The following is a 20,034-nucleotide window of genomic DNA, read 5'->3' as shown; positions in this document are numbered from 1 at the left end:
ATACAAAATTACATAGTAAAAAATAATACATTTTTCCAAGATATAAATAGAAATAATTTCACGGTATTTCTTTAATGTCATATAACAAAAGCAACAATTAGAACAGGTGAGAAAATATATATTCGTATGTTGAGTACGTATTTCCTGAATCTATTATACATACATATATATATATATATAAAATAGATATGCACACATTTAAAGAAAAAAAAAGATCAATATATTATTTAAATCAAACCTAAATGAACAATTAATACTCTCGAAAAATCAACCGTATTATTTTATGAAATTGTTCGAATTACTTCGACCACATAACTGGCGGACGCTTCTCGATCCAGCGCTTGATGGCCGGTAATTCCTCGACTTTCTTTTGGAGTTGTTTCAGATTCTCATATTTCTCGATGATGTTTTCATTCATCATGTAATTCATGTAATCCAATAGACCGACGAAAGTGAAATCGGCCAACGATAGGGCGCCACCAACGAGGTAACCGCCATTCTTCTTCACCTGAGCATCCAAACGCTCCAAATAATATGGTACCCTTTCCTTGGCCAGTTTATGTTTTTCTTCCTTGGCCTTTTCATTTTTCTCATAAGAGTACATAGCGATGCCTAATACAAATAAGGAAAAAACACGAAACAAATAAGGTACTGATAAACATTTCGAGTAAAATATTTCAGTGAATCGAATTTACAACGCAAGTATAAAAATTTATTCTCTGTTGCTATTTGTTTGCAACATCCCTTTGCGAATAAATCTTTTCGCGCTGTCAAATCTCTGTTAATATCGTCAATTTTAAAAGCAAACGTCTGTCTCTGATAAATAAGAATTGATTAAATATTGTAAACAGAATATTATCTACTCACCCATGCGCAAATCGTGTACCGTATCAACGGCCGCATCGATCTCTAAAGCCTCTGAATCGTCTTTGCCGGCAAGACCACATTGTTTTGCCAAGTATCGACAGATAGCTACTGACTGATGCATTCTCTTTCCGTCTACTTCGAGCACGGGTAATTTACCGAATGGCACAGCTAAAATAATATTAAAGAATATAATATATAATTTAAAAAAGTCAAAAATAAAGTTTGTAGTAGAAAAACTATTTAAATTTCTGTCACGATCAATTTATAATATAACTGATAGTTATTTATATAGACGTCTGGTTGTATTCAGCAAAATAGTTGCTTTGCAACTGTTGTAACATTCTTTAATATAATTAGTTCTTGACCTTAGTACCTGTCTGATCTAAATGTAACCATATTAAAATTTCTTATAACAGTTGCAAAGTTTTTTCTGCTGAACGCAGCCTATATAATCACCTATACGTATATACAACTATTGTAGTTGTAAACTTTCTACACTGTTAAAATTTTTTCTAAAAACTTTTATACAAATTTGAACATTTTTAGAAATAAAACAATTGTAGATAAATAAAGGATTCTCAAGATTTAAACAACAAAAATAAAAATATAGTTATTAAAGACTAATAAGAGTGCAGCACGAATAATGGTGATGAACACAAAACAAATTAATTGATCATTAATATAATTTATTTATAAATTAGTATAATCGAATGTTTTGACTCACTTTGGAATCATCTTCAACGTATCAAATAATAAAATTCGAGTAATTATCTATCCATCATCAGTTTGAAGCGCGGATGAGTCACTACTGAGCAAAAAATGACTGAGCAAATCCATGTCGTATCGATATCGAAAACATTTATTGAAAACAAATCAATATATTCATCGATTTCAATTGATTTGTGTCACATCTTTTGATGAATTATTAACTCGATCAGAATGACTCGATTTCAACTCGAATATTGTTTTCTTACTGCAACTAACATCCGTCATTTTGGATCTTTTATTTTAAATTTATCTTATTTATTAAATTTTTCTTCAACAATATGAAAAATTTTTGCATATTAAATTTCACATGAAATAACTCACTCATATTAAAAATCATACTTCACGGAGAGAGTAAAAAATAGGACTTTAATCTGGAAAGTGACAATGTTACCACATTTTCAATAAAAACTATTAGCACCATCATGTTTGCAGGTCAAAATCTATAAGATTTACTACGTTTTTTTATGTTTCTATTAATAAACAAGAAACGGTTTTTTTAACATTGATCTTTTAATTTAACTAATTAATCTAATAACCAATTAATTTATTTTGCGCATTATTATTCTTGCTGCACTCTCATCATCCTTTAATTGTATCTTATGTTTGTTTTTTCAGAAATATTTTGAAAATCTACAACTTCTCTTAAAATTTTTTATACACGTGAATTCTGAAATATTCTAAGATTTCTTATCCAAAAATTTCTAAAAAATACTGTCAGCTTTTTAGATTTTATAACATTTCATCAGAAATTATAAAACAAAAAATCTTTAGAATGTTAAGAAATCTTAGGATATTTAATAATTAACATAAAAAAAACTTTTAAAGAAAGATGTAAACTTTATGAGTACTTTTGAAAAGTGTTTAAAATCGTATAAAAAATTTGAGACAATTATAAAATTATACAGAAATTTTGGAAGATTCTACAAAATTATATGAAAGATCCCAAGACAAATTTTCATCATATATACATAAATGTATCATTAATATTAATCCGATGTACATACTAGGCTTAAGTTTTGGCCAATCTGCCTCGAAATCTACACGTTCATCCACAAAGTCGATGTTAGCATAACTGAGCAAATAACGAATTGGCTCGCCCAATGCTGTGGCAGGAAAATAAATCAGCTTGTAAGAAGGCATTTTGCTGAAAAAAAAAAAAACATACTTATACTTCTCTCCATTCTTCTCATCATCATAATTCTGAGAACATAAAAATATATCAACGATTATAAGTTTCAATATTTCCAGAGCTCATTAAAAATATTTGTTGAAACAAGTTTCAACTCAAAACTTTTTTTTTATCAACATTCAGTTCTAGATTTAATCAAATTTGAATCGAATTTTAAAATCAATATTTAATCAATATCATCTTCAACCACATCAGATAAAAATTTAAGTTGAATTTTGATTAAAACTGTTCCGAAAATTTAAGACAGTTTGACAAAAATTTGAATTATAAAATCACTAATTATTTGTGTACCATTTATACAAAATCAATTAAGTATTTAGATACAGCAAATTTTTAATCTATAACAAAAAAGTGTAGTTGTGCAATCATGAGCATTACAAGTCATATTTTCTTATCTTTCTTATCAAACCGTACATGGCCATGGTTACACAAATCGTTTTACGTATCACGTATGTAATATTCATTCTTTTGTACAAATTTTCATACTAAAAGACATATTGCGTAATAACATGACATCTATGTAGTAATATAAACCTACTCTTTATAACATCCCGCGTAAGAAAAGGAAACATGTGTTTTACAATTTAGTATTAGAATTCTCGGCCTTTTTAAACGGTATGATTTTTATTAATTACACAATGTTATGCTTTATATGATGCTCCGATATTGACGAAAGACACCATTATTAAAGCATTTTTCTCTTCTAGATTATTCTCTATTATATTATTAGTATTTTTATATTTGCAATATAGGGCGATAATCTTTAAATACCGATTATTCCAAATCACATTTCTCGATTTAGTCTCAATGTTACTATTACTTTCCCTGACAACGACTAGAATGAGAACCTTTTCACAAGTGTCATTAATTAGCCGGGCGGTAACCACGCACTCTCGCAAATTGTTTAACACAGTATCGCTATATTTATAATACAGTATTCAATTAACAGTTAGCCAGTTTAGTTTAGATCTAAAAGGATCAGAATGAGCAAGTTTTACTTACAATTTGGCAAATTTTACGCAGAAGATAGAAAAGCGTTTGTTACGGCAACTATCACGAACACGTGATATCGATGATGGTGGACCTGTTGCTCGCAGCATTCCAGTTATGTATATGCATCCCCACCATCTATAATCCCACTCTGTTGTACATGACATAGCACATCTTCGAACTCCAAAGAAAGTTGACTAGAGATGAGATATAAGAAAGCAACAATCGCTCGAATGATATAATTTAATAAACAAATGCGATAAAATCATTGATGAAACATCTCATTTCTTAAAAGTTTCTTTTAAATATTTTTCACTTATTTAACTAATTGTTTTTTTTACATTGTTTAAAATTAAAAATATATAAATTTATAAATATAGACATGCGGCGTGCAGTTTGCGAGAACCTTGTGTTTAAAAATTTATATAGAAAATATTATTGAGCACTTAGAACTACTTTTGATCGGTATTGACATAGATATTTATTATTTAATTTCTTAGAAATATAGATATGTAGAAATTTATAACAAGTTAGAAAAAATGAATGAAAAGATAAATATAGCGAATAAAAAAGAACTCAACAACAAAATAATATAAACAAATTTATTAAAATACAAAATTACATAACAAAAAGATAATTTTGTTTTTCCAGATTCAACTAAAAATAATCTAATGATATTTTTATTATATTGACATATGACAGTATGAGCAACACTGTCAAGTTACAAGTTTTTAAAATATGCACCACAAAAAAAAATTTACAAAATCCGATATAAATTTAAGAAATGCTATAAATCATGAAAATACTAGAATTGGAATATTTTTTCAAATTTTTGTATTTTTGTAAATATCTTTTTTGCTACAAAATTTCTACAAAAGTCTTGATGATAGTACGTCACAACAAATTATAACATTTTACACATTTCTAAATATCTTATTCTGTCAGAAAAATTTTCATTAACTTCAAAACTTTCATTAAGTACGTTCTACTTAAAATAAAAATTTGTAGAAATTATTATTTTTTCACAGGAATATTTATTTATTCGTAAACAAATATATTTAGTTATTAAAGTAAACAAAAACCTAGAATAAATAATGGAAATGGTTTAATAATTTAAAATTAAAAAATTACAAAAATATTGGAAACAACAAATCAAATTAGGTATTAGTTATTATTTATGGTAGAGTCAACCAAGACGTCTATTCAAGAACGGACGAATCATAAATCTTCTAGGAATTACCAAAATATAGTTAAATCTATTAGATAGTCAGATTATTTTAACTAAAGTCCTATTATAATTATCAGAAATGTCAAAAATTCTGCTTCTGCGGTTTTACAGAAAACATTCAACCATTCAAGTTTTTTAAATATAATCAGATTATTTTTCTTATTGTAAGCAAGAATATACAATTTTGTGAATATCTTTTATTTATTTATATTTTTAATATATCAAATTTTTTGGGCTACAAATACGAATAAGCTGTCGTAGTTAAATTTCCAGATATTGTATGAGCTCAAGTAAATAAAACTTAGAAGAGCAGACTTCTATGTTGATTAACGTGAAATTCTGAGGAAGCAAGTAATGGTCTTTAAAAATCGCATCGCGCGTTTGTTCCGGGAGTGCCGTTTAAGTAATAGGACTTAATTAATCCTCGGGCGCAATTTTAATGTATTTAACGCAAATGTGCTGCGAGTGCAACGGGAAAGCTCGACAATCCGGATTTGAGAGGAGGAGGTCTGAGAGAGGCATCAAGACCCAGCGGAGCAACCTTGAGGTAAATATAACTTTTTATTTAAAATTAATAGCCTTTTTTCCTTTTATCCGATTTCATTCTTAATAAAAAAAAAATGAATACTTAAAGAAAGAAAATTTAAATAAAATTAATTGAATTTTGTAAAAGTATTTTTCGAATATGATTGGATTATTAAATATCTAATTAAAAGACAAGTTTTGAAAATTTGACGTGCGTGTAAAAATAAATTTCTCAAATAATGAATATTTTGAGCATAGTTTTTAAATATATTTGTATGTTACAGTATCATCACAACTTCGTGGCTGAATAACTCCGCTCCGTTGCGTATCAGATCTGTGAGTAAAAGTTCAAATTTTATTTGTAAAATTTCTTCTTCTAATTTTTATATTTTGAATTTTCAATTAAAAAATGATCAACGCTTCCGCAAGTAAGATACAATATATAAATAAATTATATTTACCACATGTTGCTCCGCCGATGTTTGATGCATCTATTAGGCCTCTTCCTTCTCTCATTGTCAAATTTTCCGGATTTTCACTATCAAAGAGACAATTTTTATTATATAACACTCGCGAAAGCAGATCATGACGATACTTTGCCCTACACTCTCGAAACCGAAGCTAAAAGATACGATAACGCGAGATTTTATCAACGAAAACATCTCATGAACGCTGCAATAAATGTTTAATAAACATACTATTTTCACCGGGATCGGTACGCGTGAGCAGATTTAACAAATGATACAAGAGTTCGTAATGATACGAGAATTCAATGCGACGCAAGTAAGTCTCACTAGCAGTATCGTTGAGTAGAGACTGCGTTAGCTGAGGCGCACGCTGTTAACCGACGAACGGGCTGTTGATCGCGGCGCAAGGTCAACGTTCGACAAGGCCACGCCGCGACCCGCGACGCATCACGTGTCGTCTAATCTAGTCCGCCAGACGCTTCCCCCACTACCCCCACTATTCACGCTCGGCGCGCGGCGGCTCGGCCATTTCCGCCGCCGTTCGGCAATCGTCGTCGAGCTGCCGCTACTCCGGCTCCGGCGTCGCAGCTCGCAGCGCCACTGCTATCAACGTTACCGTCGCCATACTGCGCAATACTGCGCCATATTTGTTTACTGTTTCGCTGGTTGTCGAACGTTACAACAAAGCATTTCTCCGTGCTTCTCGCGTGTTCCAAACCCGACTTGCGTACAAATATGGTCTTGAGAGTATCGATGTGATTGCAAATGAGTATTCTGATACGCAGTAAACCGCAGTGATCGCGAGTATCGTACGTGCTTGTTGCGTAGTTTCGTCAAGTTTACGTGCGCAAACGTGTTCGCTGGAATAGGATACTTCATCACGCAGTAAAATATCGCGAATGTCGAGTGAAGCGTTACTTGTCGCCGTGCGATCATATTGAGTACAAGCTTTGCAATTGGGAGTTAGTCTGTCTCGTTCTATTTACGCGTGCATCCATTCAAACGACTCTCGCCGCTGTCTCGGGTGACGTGACGCATTGGCCGCTCGTTTCTCTTTCACAAACTTAGTGCCTGTTGATACTCTCGCGTGCGTTTTGTCTTTTATTCGTGTTCGCGTTCGTGTGTAATGTATTTATCAACGTAATATTGAGAGTATCGAATTGGCTGGTTGTGTATACGGTTGTGTGTACGGTTCGAGAACAACGAACGAGTTGTCAGCAGACTTTCACTTAAAAGATGACATCTGTGAAGCAACTTGGTAAATATTTTATTAATTGTTGTATATTTCGCCGTTTTTGCATTTGTATTTTTGTAATTAAAGTATAAAGGCTTCTTTAGACGATTTATAATTTGTAACTGAGTTTGAAACAGAATTCTATTTATAATTTTATACAAAAAACATGTAAACAAATAAGTAACAAGCACCTAGAATCAAGATTTGGTTGTGCAGAATGTGTAGATGATCAAATATGACAAGTTACACTATCGGTCCAATAATATATTTGTAATGACAAATTACGTTCTGATATACACTGCCAATTTTGAAAATGTATAGTTCGAGTCACATATACTATAGATTTTCGGTACCGGCAGTGAATTTCGGTATGAAGTCACAGTAAATTACGTCATTTGCAATTCATGAATATTCATATACTGTATTTATACATTTTATGAAACATGCACAGGGTATAAATACTTGTGAACTGTAAATGACATAATCTACTCTGATTGCTCATCTAAATTTACTGCCAGTACTGAAAATCTGTAGTATAAGTGGCATGAACTATAGATTTTTAGTATTAGCAGTGTATATTGGAACATAGCCTATTATATTTGATCATCTACATCACCATGTGGTTCCAGGAACAAATTACTTGTTTATTAAACTGAACATAAGAAATATCCTCGCCTATTGTAGTTAAATCTGTCAATGCTTATGCTGATATATTAGAAAAGATTCTTTCTAAACTAAAATGTTGCTTAATCTTTTTATGCTTGACTTTTCTAGGAATAATTAGTACCTTTACATTTTAGTAGGGATTTTTAGGGTCGCCAATGATAAATCTATAATCAAACTTTCAAAATGCAGAATGCAGATCCTATATAGAAGATTAAAATATTACTCAAATCCAACAAGATTTAATATTTTTGTCATATTGAATTTTGAAGGCTTGATTACAGATGCATAATCAGACCCCAAAAACTTTTGAAGTAGGCCTGACAAACTATGACTTATTCGTTGGCTGTTTCTCTTCAAGAATACGTTTGGATTTTTTGAAGAGTGTTCCCTAGGTGTCATTTTATCTTTATTGTTTACTAAATGTTAGAAAAGGATTAAGTGACATCTGGGGGACACTCAGGAAAGAACATACAAGAATGGTTCATGGAACCACAGTTTGCCAAGTCTGCTTTGGAGTATGAGTTTATTAAAATCTAAAGAAATTTTATATTTTGGGCTGTCATATTGAATCTACTATTTTAAAAGTAAATAGCAATTTTTTTTTTAATAAATAGCCTTTACATTGATCTTCAAAATGAGTCCAGTAAGGGCTCGCCATCTCAATCTTTGTGGAAGAAATATATATTTTTCACTTTGAATCTATTTTATAAATTTTTGATAAAGTATACAGATCAAGAGGGAAAACACCTAAGAATGTTGATTCTTTTTGTCAAGAGTCTTATTTTTATGTTTAAAATTAACCCAGGAAGAAGTTGTTATCTTTATTTTCAGAAAAATATAAATTTTTGAAGATTTGGCATATATGTGCCATCAGGCACAAAAGGGTTAAGGATACATCTTAAATAGATCATATCTTAAAACATTACTAAAAATATAAAAAGTTTATCTAATATTCTAGTATCATACATTTGAGTATCTATGTAAAATTTGAGCACAATTTATTTATTGGTTTAAAAGTTATTTAATTTTTTGTTTATTCTTGTTTCTTATGTAAAATTGCGTTTTGTAGTATTTATTTGCAAATTTAGAAAAGAAGTTTTACCAATTAAATCAAAATACTTATATATACTAATAAAACTCTAATAAATATTTGTGCAAATATTTATTTAGATCTACTTACTTGTTTAAAAGTTATTTATTTAAAACTGCAGCAAAATATTGTAACTTTTGCTGCAAAAATTATTTTGATCAAATTTTTCATTATTTTCTTTTTTACAGTTAGTTTCAGGGCCAAAATTCATGTATTGTAACCAAACTTTTTTGTTGTTGATTAAAAAAAAAAGAATAAATTTAGAAAAGCCTTTAGTTTTTAAATTTCAATAACTTTTAGCTTGTATTGTATAACTAAAACATCTTTAAGTAAATCTTAAAATTAGTTTTTTATTTAATCTTAAAAGTTTTGATGTACTATATTGGACCTTTCACTAAAAGTTTGTTATGTAATATCTTAAGTACTATATTGGACCTTTCACTAAAAGTTTGTTATGTAATATCTTAAGTATACTTTGCTTTCTTTTGATGTGTCATAACTTACACCAAATATTTCTTTTATGTTTACAAAGTTTATTTCTACGAGCAGATATTGTTATTATTGTGTATATTATTAATGTCAATTTTAAAGAATTTTTTGTAATATGTTTTTATTACATTTACATGTATTTTTTAATAACTATATCATATTTTTATACTTTATAACCATATCATATTTTTAATAATCCAATCGTGTGAAAGAAAGTAACGATCAAATATTCTATATATAAGCTGCATTCTGAAATTTATTACCAATACTAATAATCTATAGTATAAGTAATGTAAACTATAGATTTTTAGTACTGGCAGTGAATTGATGCAATGCAATCATACTTTGATATAAAAATATAAATAGAAATCTGTTTTGAATTCTGTTACAAATTATAGATTGTGTAAAGTAGATTTTAAAGTAAAATAAAATTTTATTCTTACGTTTGATAAAATTTATAAAATACAATATGTTATATTTTTGTGTAAAAGAATTTATGAGATTACGATTAGATAAAATTTGCATATGATATGAAATATTCTCATTAAGTATTTCTATTTTTGCTATTGTAATAATTTCTTTGATACGTTATAATCCTAAAAAATATTATTTAATGTGTTTTATCATATTCAAAGACTAAGGGAATATGATAAATCTATATTATACAAAATATATTACTAATTTCATGAATTTATAAATTAAATAAAATAGTAGTTTAATAAATAATATTCTATTAATGATTAAATATATTTATTATCTTTTCAGAATTTGTGGAAAGGGAATGCAATAGCATCAGCAGCAACAACAATTGGTGAGTAAATTAATTTGACAATCTACTACTTGACATACAATTAACTAAAGTAGAAGATATACTTTCTAAATTGGAATCAGTGTATTATTTACTACTGAAAGACAGTGAATAGTCTGTTTTCAATGATATATTTGTAACTATTTTATTCAGTAATGCAATATATTGTTTTTCACATGACATTCGGTATTTTCAATGAGAGTACCTTTTTTTTAATCAGACTCACTGAAAAATAGTGAATAATCACTAATGCACAATTATAAGTACAGCACTACATATTATATATGTATATACACGTATTTGATGCATGATTTTAATTCTTTTATACTATTTTTATATATTTATATGACTGATTTTCTTAAATTAGATATATTATCAGTAAAGCAAAGTCAATTATTTATAAATATTCAGAGTTGTTCATTTAAGATAATTTAAAAGTGTCATAATAAAATTATGATGATATTTTACACATAAAAGCTTGCAAATAAGTACTTTGAAACATTAGCACGTAAAGATATAAATACTTTATTAAATGTGATAATATATATTTACTAAATAAGAATAAAACCTAAAATATAAAATAAATATTTTGTAATTTATATATGTGTATATGTATACTGTTGGATTAAAATTGATGTACTTTTTCAAAATTGTAAACGAATTAGACGATATTCAATAATAAGTAAAGTAATTCTGAAATCGTTTCCATTTCATTCGAGAATCGAAAGTACTGAGGATGAATTAAGAAGCGTAGAACTTTAAGTAGCTTGACTTTGCGATTTAATAGGCTTAGGTAATTCCTTGGTACTCGCGGATTCATCGGATGGAACTGTAGATATTTTCAACATTGACAATAAATTCAGATCTTCTTGCAAATTCATCCAATGAGTCATTCTAAAAAAATATAGATAGCTATTAATCAGCGCAAAGTTATCTTTGTGATTCGTGAAAGAAGAAAAAAAACACTTTTATAGAAATTATAAAATAAATTATAAAAATTTAATGAAATTTCAAGATCTATTAAATATAATGTAGACGAAATAGATATAATTTAATTAAAGATAAAAAACAGAAAAGTATTTAATCAAAGATATGTTACGATTATTGAAACATAGCATCTTCCAATGAAACACGCACTTGTCTAGTCGATCATACATAGAACGTGTAGCCGATCGCGTTGTATATACGTTGCGATTTCGAAGCGCAGTTGTTCATTCAAATAGAATTTAAAAGAAATACCTGTGTTAGAAACGTCAGTCGGTGCAACACTTTCGATGTCTGCCGAGAAAGCTGTTGAAGTCTGTTGGAGGTCGTCCACTACGTCACCTTTGCGATTATTCTCCTGATCAGTGATAACAGGCGGCGTAGGTGTCAATTCACCTTTGTCGCTTTGATTCACTTTAGAATTTGCAGGATTATCAATAACCGATTCTTTTATTGCAATCTTCTCAGATTTCGTTTCTTGATCCTGAACGAATGTTCCCTCACGTTTCTCCAAGTAGAGATTATTTTTAGGAATTTGCTCGACTGTATCGATGCAACACATTCCTCTCGTAGTAATACTGTCTAGCTTTCTTGGTAATTGGTGCATTGCTCTCTATCTGTTGTGCCAACGATCTTGGAATTTTGCTAGTAACTTTGTGTTGAGATATATATCCGGAATGACCAGGATGGTGGACCGTTCCGATTGTTTCGCTGACGATAGTAACGCTTTGTACCTTACCTTTGTTGGTTTAGAATTAAAATTTTCCTCTTGTTTATATGTTTGACCAATCGTCAAAGTTTTTGGCCAATACGGAGTGCTCGATAATAATTGATCATTTAAACTGGATAGTTTTGTGGAACTTTTATAAGAATCATTTTTGTATGAATTTATAGCAACAGGGAGTTCGTCGACTGACGTTTTTGAAGATAATTTTGAGTGATTATCTTTCTGATAAATCGGCTGATTTGTTGGTTTTTGAGAAGATAGAAGTAAAGTATAAAATCGATCTTTGCTAAAAGGAGATTGAGTATTGCTTGTTTTTATATGGATGAGACATCCGTCCAACTGTTTTGAGTAGATGACAGTATTTTTTGATAAACTGGAGTAGCATCGGAGTATCGATCGTAATTATTTATAGAAAACGAAGTACTCTAATAGCGCATCGTTTTCGTAAGGAGGTACATTCGTTCTAAAATTTGGAACAGATCCATAAAGTCCACTTTGCATGGGATGCTTAACAGAATGCTGCGAATCTTTTTTTCAAAATTGAGAATTACATTCATTATTTGGTCTAGTCTTTAAAAATAAATAACTTTAATAATTTACAAATTACAAACATTTTGGTCATATATTAAGTCATTTTCAGTAATGAATTTAAATACGTATGGTATTCTAGTAATAATCGCATTACACACTTAAGTGTGTAAAAATTACACACTTGGATTTAGAGTATATACTTTATTGTATATTGCCTATCACTGCGTGCTACATTATTTTCATTTTTTTTTTTTAAGAAAATTGTATAATACGTAAATGTAAACTTATCTTTTTCTTTAATGATCTTTATGATATCTATGTTACTCAGAATGCCTTTGGATCTACGTTCTATATCTAGTCATATTTTTGAGAGAAATTCAAATTTAGAACCCAGTTCATATACTTTTTATGTGTACTTATAATTAATATAGATATGTTATATGCATCTTACACAATTAAAAATGCCTCTTTACGTAAAATGTTTTTCTATAAATGACACAAAAATCGACACAGAAGTAATTTTATCTTTGTTCTTCACTGAATTTCAAACAATAGCATCTCTAAATTTGACAACATGTTCCAATAAAAATAAAATGGTTGATTAATGTTAGAAATATAAGAATTCTGTATTTTAATTAGCAATGCTTTAAAACATTACAAAAAAAAAATAAAAAAGTAATTGAAGAGTAACTTCTCGTTATTTTTTAAGTAACAATATTTGTAGCTAGTTACTTTTTAAAGTCAATAACTTGTAACGATAACTAGTTATTTTTAGAACGTAAAGGAAATAGTATAAATAGATTTATTAAAATATAAAAATACATAGTAAAAAATAATGTTTTTCTAAAATTTAATTAGAATAATTCATTTTTCTTCATTGTTATATAACAATAAGAATAATAATTAGATTTTAATGAGTGTAAAAATATATATTTGTATCTTCAGAACGTAATTCATGAAGATATTGTATATATCTTAATATACACAAGGACAGAGACTTTGAGTTTTTCTGGATGTGGAGTACTTTATCCAAGCAGAGGAGGAGAGAAATTTCAACACAAATAGTTATCTCTTTTGTTGTAGCGTGCAACGTGAGCACCCTAATAAATACTATTTTGTGTCATATAAAATTTCTTAAAATTTATCAAGAATAACATTTTTTTTTAAATACTCCGAATACTGAATGTAGAATTCCACCACACTCATGAGAGTTCTGAGTGTGAAAAGCTCTATACCCTTTCTATAAGAAAGTCTTCGCCCATGAATATTTATTGAAGATATACACACATTTGAAGATAAAAAGGAGAAATCGATATACTATTTAACTCAATTTAACTCAAACATCAATAAACGATCAACTCTGTCGAAAAATCAACTATCATTTTGTGAAATTCACATTATTTTGGCCAGTGACGCCTCTCGGCGGACGTCTCTCGATCCAGCGCTTAATGGCCGGTACTTCCTCGACTTTCTTTTGGAGTTGTTTCAAATTTTCATATTTCTCGATGATGTTTTCATTCATCATGTAATTCAAATAATCCAACAGACCGACGAAAGTAAAATCGGCCCACGATAAGGCACCGCCGACCAAGTAACCATCGTTTTTCTTCACCTGAGCGTCCAAGCGCTCCAAATAATACGGCACCGCCTCTTTGGCATATTGATGTTTTTCTGCTTTAGCCTCTTCATTTTTCTCGTAGGAGTAAGCAGCGATACCTAATACAAATAAGGAAAAAAGAACATGATAAATAAAATTGTGACAAACAGTTCAAATTAAATATTTCAATGGATCGAATTTACAACGCAAGTATAAAAATGTTTATTCTCTATGTTGCTATTCATTTGCAACATTCCTTTGCGAATAAATCTTTTTGCACTATCAAATCTGTTAATATCGTAATTCAATTTTAAAAGTAGTCGTCTGTTTCTGTGTTAATATCGTAATTCAATTTTAAAAGTAGTCGTCTGTTTCTGATAAATAAAAGTCGTATAAATATTATGTATCATCTACTCACTCGCGCGCAAATCGTGTATCGTGTCAACGGTCGCATCGATCTCCAAAGCCTCCCAATCGTCCTTGCCGGCAAGACCACATTTCTTGGCCAAGTAACGGCAGATAGCAACGGACTGAGGGCACTTCTTTCCATCTATTTCTAGCACAGGTACTTTACCGAATGGCATAGCTGAAATAATATCAAAGAATATGAAATATTGTTTAAGAAAAATCAAACAGTTTGTAGTAAAGAAACCATTTTAATTTTTTTTTTTTTTTGCTATTTTTGCTGATCTAGCCATGGGCTTTAATCCGATATACATACTAGGCTTAAGTTTTTGCCAATCTGCATAATCGAAACGTTCATCCACAAAGTCGATGTTAGCATAGTTGAACAGAAAACGAATTGGCTCGGCCAATGCCGTGTTAGGAAAGTAAATCAGCTTGTAGGATGGCATGTTGCTGAAAAAAAAAAAAAAACATTTGTTATATTTCTCTTTATTCTTCTCATCACCATAATTCCGAGAACGTAAAGATCTATCTTAACGATTTACACGTTTTAATGTTTCCAGATCTCATTAGAAAGGCTTGTTGAAACGAGTTTTATAAATAATAAAATTTATATCTTAATTATCAACATTTAATTCTAGATTTACTCAAATTTTAAAACTAAATTTGAATCGAATTTAAAAACTAATTTTTAATCAATATCATCTTTAGCCATATTAAGTAAAGTTTAAGCGAAATTTTGATTGAAACTGTCATGAAAACTTAAGACAGTTTGACAAAAGTTAGAATAATTATGAAATCATTGATCATTCTTGCACTATTTATACAAAATGAATTTATTAACTACTATATACATCAAATTTAGTGTAATACAACAATAAAAATACAAAGAAAACAAAATAAATAAATATAGTTAGGCTCATATAATAAATACAAAATAAAAGAGAATAATAGAGAGCTGACGAGCCGGCTTGTCAGCTCTCTATTATTCTCTTTTATTTTGTAATAAAAATACAGTTACGCAATCATGAGCATTGCAAGTCATATTTTCTTATCATTCTTATCAAAGTATATGACTGATCTGATAACATTATACAAACATTTTTACGTATCATGTATGTGATATTCATTCTTTTACACAAATTTTCATGCTGAAAAACATATTGCTTAAATATGAAATCTAAAGTAGAAATATAAAGCTTCTATTTAAAATATTCCGCGTAAGGAATGAGAATGTACGTTTTATGATGTCATATTAAAATTCTAGAACTTTTCAAACGGTATGATTCTTATTAATCACAGTATTATGCTTTATATGTTTATATAATGTATGTTCAGGTATTAATGAAAGACGTTATTATGAAGGCATTTCTTTTTTCTAAGTTGCTGTCTATTATAGTATTTTTATATTTACGATATAGCGCGATACTCTTTGAATATCGTGGTTATTTCGAATTTTATTTCTCGATTTAGACTCAATATCACTATTGCTTTTTCTTGATGGCAGAACGACTAGAATTAGAACCTTTCACAAATGTCATTAATTTAAGGTCCGCTAATTAGCCGGGTGGTAACCAAGCACTCACGCGAAATGTTCGATACAGTATCGCAATATCTACAGTATTAACAGTTGGCCAGTTTAGTTTTAATCTAAAGGGATCAGAATGAAGAAGTTTTACTTACAATTTGGTAAATTTTATGCAGAGACAGAAAAGCGTTTATTACGACAGCTATTACGAACGTGATATCGGTGATGGAGGATTTGTAGTTCGCAGTACTCCACTTTGCATCCCTACCAGTTCCACAATCCCACTCTGTCGTTTATGACATAGCATATCTTTGAGCTCTAAAGAAAATTGATTATTGAGATGTAAGAGAACAAAAATATCGCCCGAAAGATACAGTTTAATAAAAAAAATATGATAAAATTGTTAAGACATTCTAATTTGTCAACAGACTGTCTCTTAAACCTTTTTCACCTGCTAATTTTTTTTAACATTTAAAATCGAGGGATATATGAATTTAGAAATATAGACATGCAGCGCGTAATTTAGAAAAATTTTTGTTTATAAATATACCTAGAAAATTATTGAGCAGCTAAAAACAGCTTTTGACCGGTATTGCCATATTTGTTATTTTAATTTTTTAAAAATATAGAAATGTAGAAGTTTATAAAGAGTTGGAAAAAATGAATGGAATACGAAAGAAGTCTACAACAAATTAAAATAGTATAAACAATTGAATCAATTTCCAGAAACTCCAAATCATTTTTGCCGGTAAGACCAAATTGTTTCGTCATATAACGGCAGAAAGCTGTTAACTGACTGATCTTCTTTCCGTCTACTTTGAGAACGGATACTTTACCAAATGGCATATCTGATAATAGCAAGAGATGTAACATGTTATCTAAAAATCAAATTGAATTTGTAGCAAAAAAAACCATTTGGATTTCTATCATGGTTCATTGGCTATAGTTATGCAAGAAATCCATATGAAGTCCGTTTCGAGAAAAATCGAGGGGGAATTCACAACCCAAAATTTTGTACACCAATGCCGATTTTTGGCATTGCTGTAAAACACTGCCGACATTTTTGTACACTGCCGACAATGCTTATTGTTAGTCAATGCCTACAATGCCGTCAATCCTATATTAAAATTAAGGCAATGCCATGCAATTATGAACACTACCGCGTGCCCATTATCATACGCCAATGCCTGCACAAGAATTCTAAAGCTTTCCCGAAGTATTCAAAAATTTTTGTGCTCAACCCCATGATCGAAAAACCGACTCTGAAGTGAGCTCACCACTCCCCAACCACTGACGACAATGCCGTCAATATTATAGGTCACTGCTTACTTTTTTCGGCAGTCCACTGCCGAAATTTTGTACACCAATGCCGGCTGTGAATTTCCCCTCGAGAAAAATGCAAGTAATATTTGAACTCTAATAAATTTTACAACAGGAAAGAATATGACATAACATGAGAATAAATAACAATTAGGATTATTATCAAATTCAAATTTGAAAATTATTATTAATTCTTTATTTTATTGTATAATCATTAATCGTCAAAAGAGTGTCAAACACACACACACACACACACACACACACACACACACACACGCACGCACGCACGCATGCACGCACATACATTTTATAAATCTGAATCAGCAAAATCTTACTGATTCGCAATGCTATACTTATAACTGTGATCATCAATGATTATTCACTTTCAGTTTCCGTTTAAGAAGAGAGTACTATCACCGATTTGTATCAGTATATTATCTTTGGAAAACAGTATATATATTAATGATTAATATACTTATAAATATGCCATTGAAATCAAGCTGTTCACTGTCTTTCAGTGAATAAACTGATTCTAATTTAAAAAGTCTATACATTGATATATGTACATACATATATGTACATATATGTATGTACGTATGTAAAAATCTTTTGACGATTAATGATTACATACAGTAAAATAAAGTATAATTTTCAAATTTAAATTTGACAATACAAATTCTAATTCTTATTTTTATGTTATATGTCACATTTTTTTCTTGTTGTAAAATCTATTGAAATTTTTTGCTGCTTTTCATATGGATTCATGATGCAGAAAGGTTTGTCTCCCAAATATTGCGCAATTTACAATTAAGATTAACTTGAATGACTCTGAAATGATTTTCTTACATTAATATATGAAAAACATGCGAAGCAACGCAATATATTAATCGAGAATGCAAAATATTCTATTTGCTTAACAATTAATATTGATTGTCTCTTGTGCAATAATGTGTCATATTACAAGTCACGTTTTTTTATCTTTGCTATCAAACTAGGACATAATTGATAACATATTGCTCAAAAATTTCCACGTATTTTATATGATACTTATTTTGATGAAATCTTCATGTTAAAAATGTATTGTAGTACTACAAAATCTACATAGAAAAAACTGTAAAATTTTTAATTAAAATATTACGCACAAGAAAAGCAGTTTAATTGATGTGACATTATACAATTTTGTTAGACTTTTAAAATAATATGATTTGTATGTAACAAGGTTTATGCTTAAAACATTATGGTTCTGTTATCGTTGATAGACGCAATTATCGGACATTTCTTTTCTAGATTATATATCCGCTTCCACAGGCGTCACTAATTTGTCAGTTGCTAATTAACCGGACGGTGATCACGGGAAACGTTTTTATGCAAAATGTTCGACTAATTCGTAATTTTGCAATTTTGAATTAATCTAGTTTAAATCTGAAGAAACAAAAATAAACAAATTCTACTTACGATTGTACGAATTCTACATAGAACACAAGAAAAAATATTTATTATGCCACTATTTACAATAATATCATCGATGATTGCTCGTTGATCTATGACGGTACTGCTCATTAAACTCCCCTACTTGTTTGTCTCTCTACCAGTTGCTAACAGTCGTTTCTGTGAAGTTAGCACTTTATTTTTCTGTACCGCAAGTTTTATGCAAGTTCTATTTGCACCCTCAATAGTTCTAGAGTTCCTGATAGTTTATAACAATAGTTTTGCCAAAATAACATAAAAAATGATATTTTAAAAATATGAGGTGCCAACTTTACGTGGCACCTTAAGTTTCGAAATAATTGATTTTGACTATGGAATTCTATAGTTCTCGAAGAGTTGCAGAGTTCTTATTAAGTATAAACAATAGTTCTGGTCATTAAATATTTCTAAAAAATTTTTTAATGTTTTTCATTAAATATTTAAAAAAATTTTTTTTAATTTTTTGTCCGCACCTCAAGTTTCGAAAAAATTGTTTTTGACTATAGTATTCTATAGTTCTCAAAGAGTTTTCAATAGAGGCGTGCGCACTTAAAAATTATGAAAGAATGGTTAGAGGCGAGACTCTTGACGAAACCTATAGAAAGTTTTAAAACTATTGCGGAACTATCAGAAAATGCCCAGAACTCGACCAGAATTCTCAAGATGGTACTACTTTTCTCTTGTAGTGCGATGCCAGCGCGCTGGTTTAAAAATGATTAAAAAATGGTTAGAGGCAAGAACTCTCAACGAAACCTAGAAAGCTTTAGAACTATTGCGGAACTATCGAAAAATGCCAAGAACTCGTTCAGAACTCTCTCTATGATGGTACTTTACTTTTGTAGTGCGGTGCCAGTGTGCAAAATTAATTATATATTTAATATATATATATATAGGTTGGAACTGTTAATGTATATATTTAATATATATATATATAGGTTGGAACTGTTAATGTAACCTATTGAGAACTCTAGAACTCTTCGAGAACTATAGAATTCTATAGTTAAAATCAATTATTTTGAAACTTTAGGTGCCACGTGAAGTTGTCACCTTATATTTTCAAATTATCATTTTTAATGTTATATCGGCGGAACAATTATTGTAAACTATCAGAAATTTTAGAACTATTGAGGGTGCAAATAGAACTTGCATAAAAA

The 20,034-nt window shown here is 29.6% G+C and overlaps 4 protein-coding genes across 4 annotated transcripts in view; 1 reads left to right on the top strand and 3 right to left on the bottom strand.

Moving 5' to 3' along the window:
- Window positions 1–101: 101 nt before the first annotated feature.
- On the bottom strand, window positions 102–6,073 carry LOC105200000 (glutathione S-transferase). Its single transcript, XM_011167347.3, has 5 exons — window positions 6,029–6,073; window positions 3,827–4,011; window positions 2,640–2,779; window positions 868–1,035; window positions 102–612 (listed from the first exon to the last, which is right to left on the bottom strand). The coding sequence occupies exons 1-5, from the start codon at window positions 6,056–6,058 to the stop codon at window positions 299–301; spliced, it is 837 nt and encodes a 278-aa protein (XP_011165649.2). The 5' UTR covers window positions 6,059–6,073; the 3' UTR covers window positions 102–298.
- Window positions 6,074–7,154: 1,081 nt separating this feature from the next.
- LOC105199998 (actin-related protein 2/3 complex subunit 3) overlaps window positions 7,155–20,034 on the top strand; it is a 36,600-nt gene continuing 23,720 nt past the window's right edge. Inside the window, exons 1-2 of the mRNA XM_026132659.2 lie at window positions 7,155–7,292; window positions 10,279–10,324. The gene's annotated coding sequence lies outside the window, so the exon portion shown is untranslated. The remainder of the gene's footprint in view (window positions 7,293–10,278; window positions 10,325–20,034) is intronic.
- LOC120357802 lies at window positions 10,290–13,355 on the bottom strand. Its single transcript, XM_039449356.1, has 2 exons — window positions 11,561–13,355; window positions 10,290–11,215 (listed from the first exon to the last, which is right to left on the bottom strand). The coding sequence occupies exons 1-2, from the start codon at window positions 11,910–11,912 to the stop codon at window positions 11,211–11,213; spliced, it is 357 nt and encodes a 118-aa protein (XP_039305290.1). The 5' UTR covers window positions 11,913–13,355; the 3' UTR covers window positions 10,290–11,210.
- On the bottom strand, window positions 13,730–16,762 carry LOC105199993 (glutathione S-transferase-like). Its single transcript, XM_011167341.3, has 5 exons — window positions 16,644–16,762; window positions 16,249–16,411; window positions 14,882–15,018; window positions 14,579–14,746; window positions 13,730–14,279 (listed from the first exon to the last, which is right to left on the bottom strand). Exons 3-5 carry the CDS (start codon window positions 15,012–15,014, stop codon window positions 13,942–13,944), a joined length of 639 nt encoding a protein of 212 aa, XP_011165643.1. The 5' UTR covers window positions 15,015–15,018; window positions 16,249–16,411; window positions 16,644–16,762; the 3' UTR covers window positions 13,730–13,941.

The sequence above is a fragment of the Solenopsis invicta genome, chromosome 5, assembly GCF_016802725.1.
Source record: "Solenopsis invicta isolate M01_SB chromosome 5, UNIL_Sinv_3.0, whole genome shotgun sequence".
Lineage (NCBI taxonomy): Eukaryota > Metazoa > Arthropoda > Insecta > Hymenoptera > Formicidae > Solenopsis > Solenopsis invicta.
This window is presented reverse-complemented; position numbering and strand designations above follow the sequence as displayed.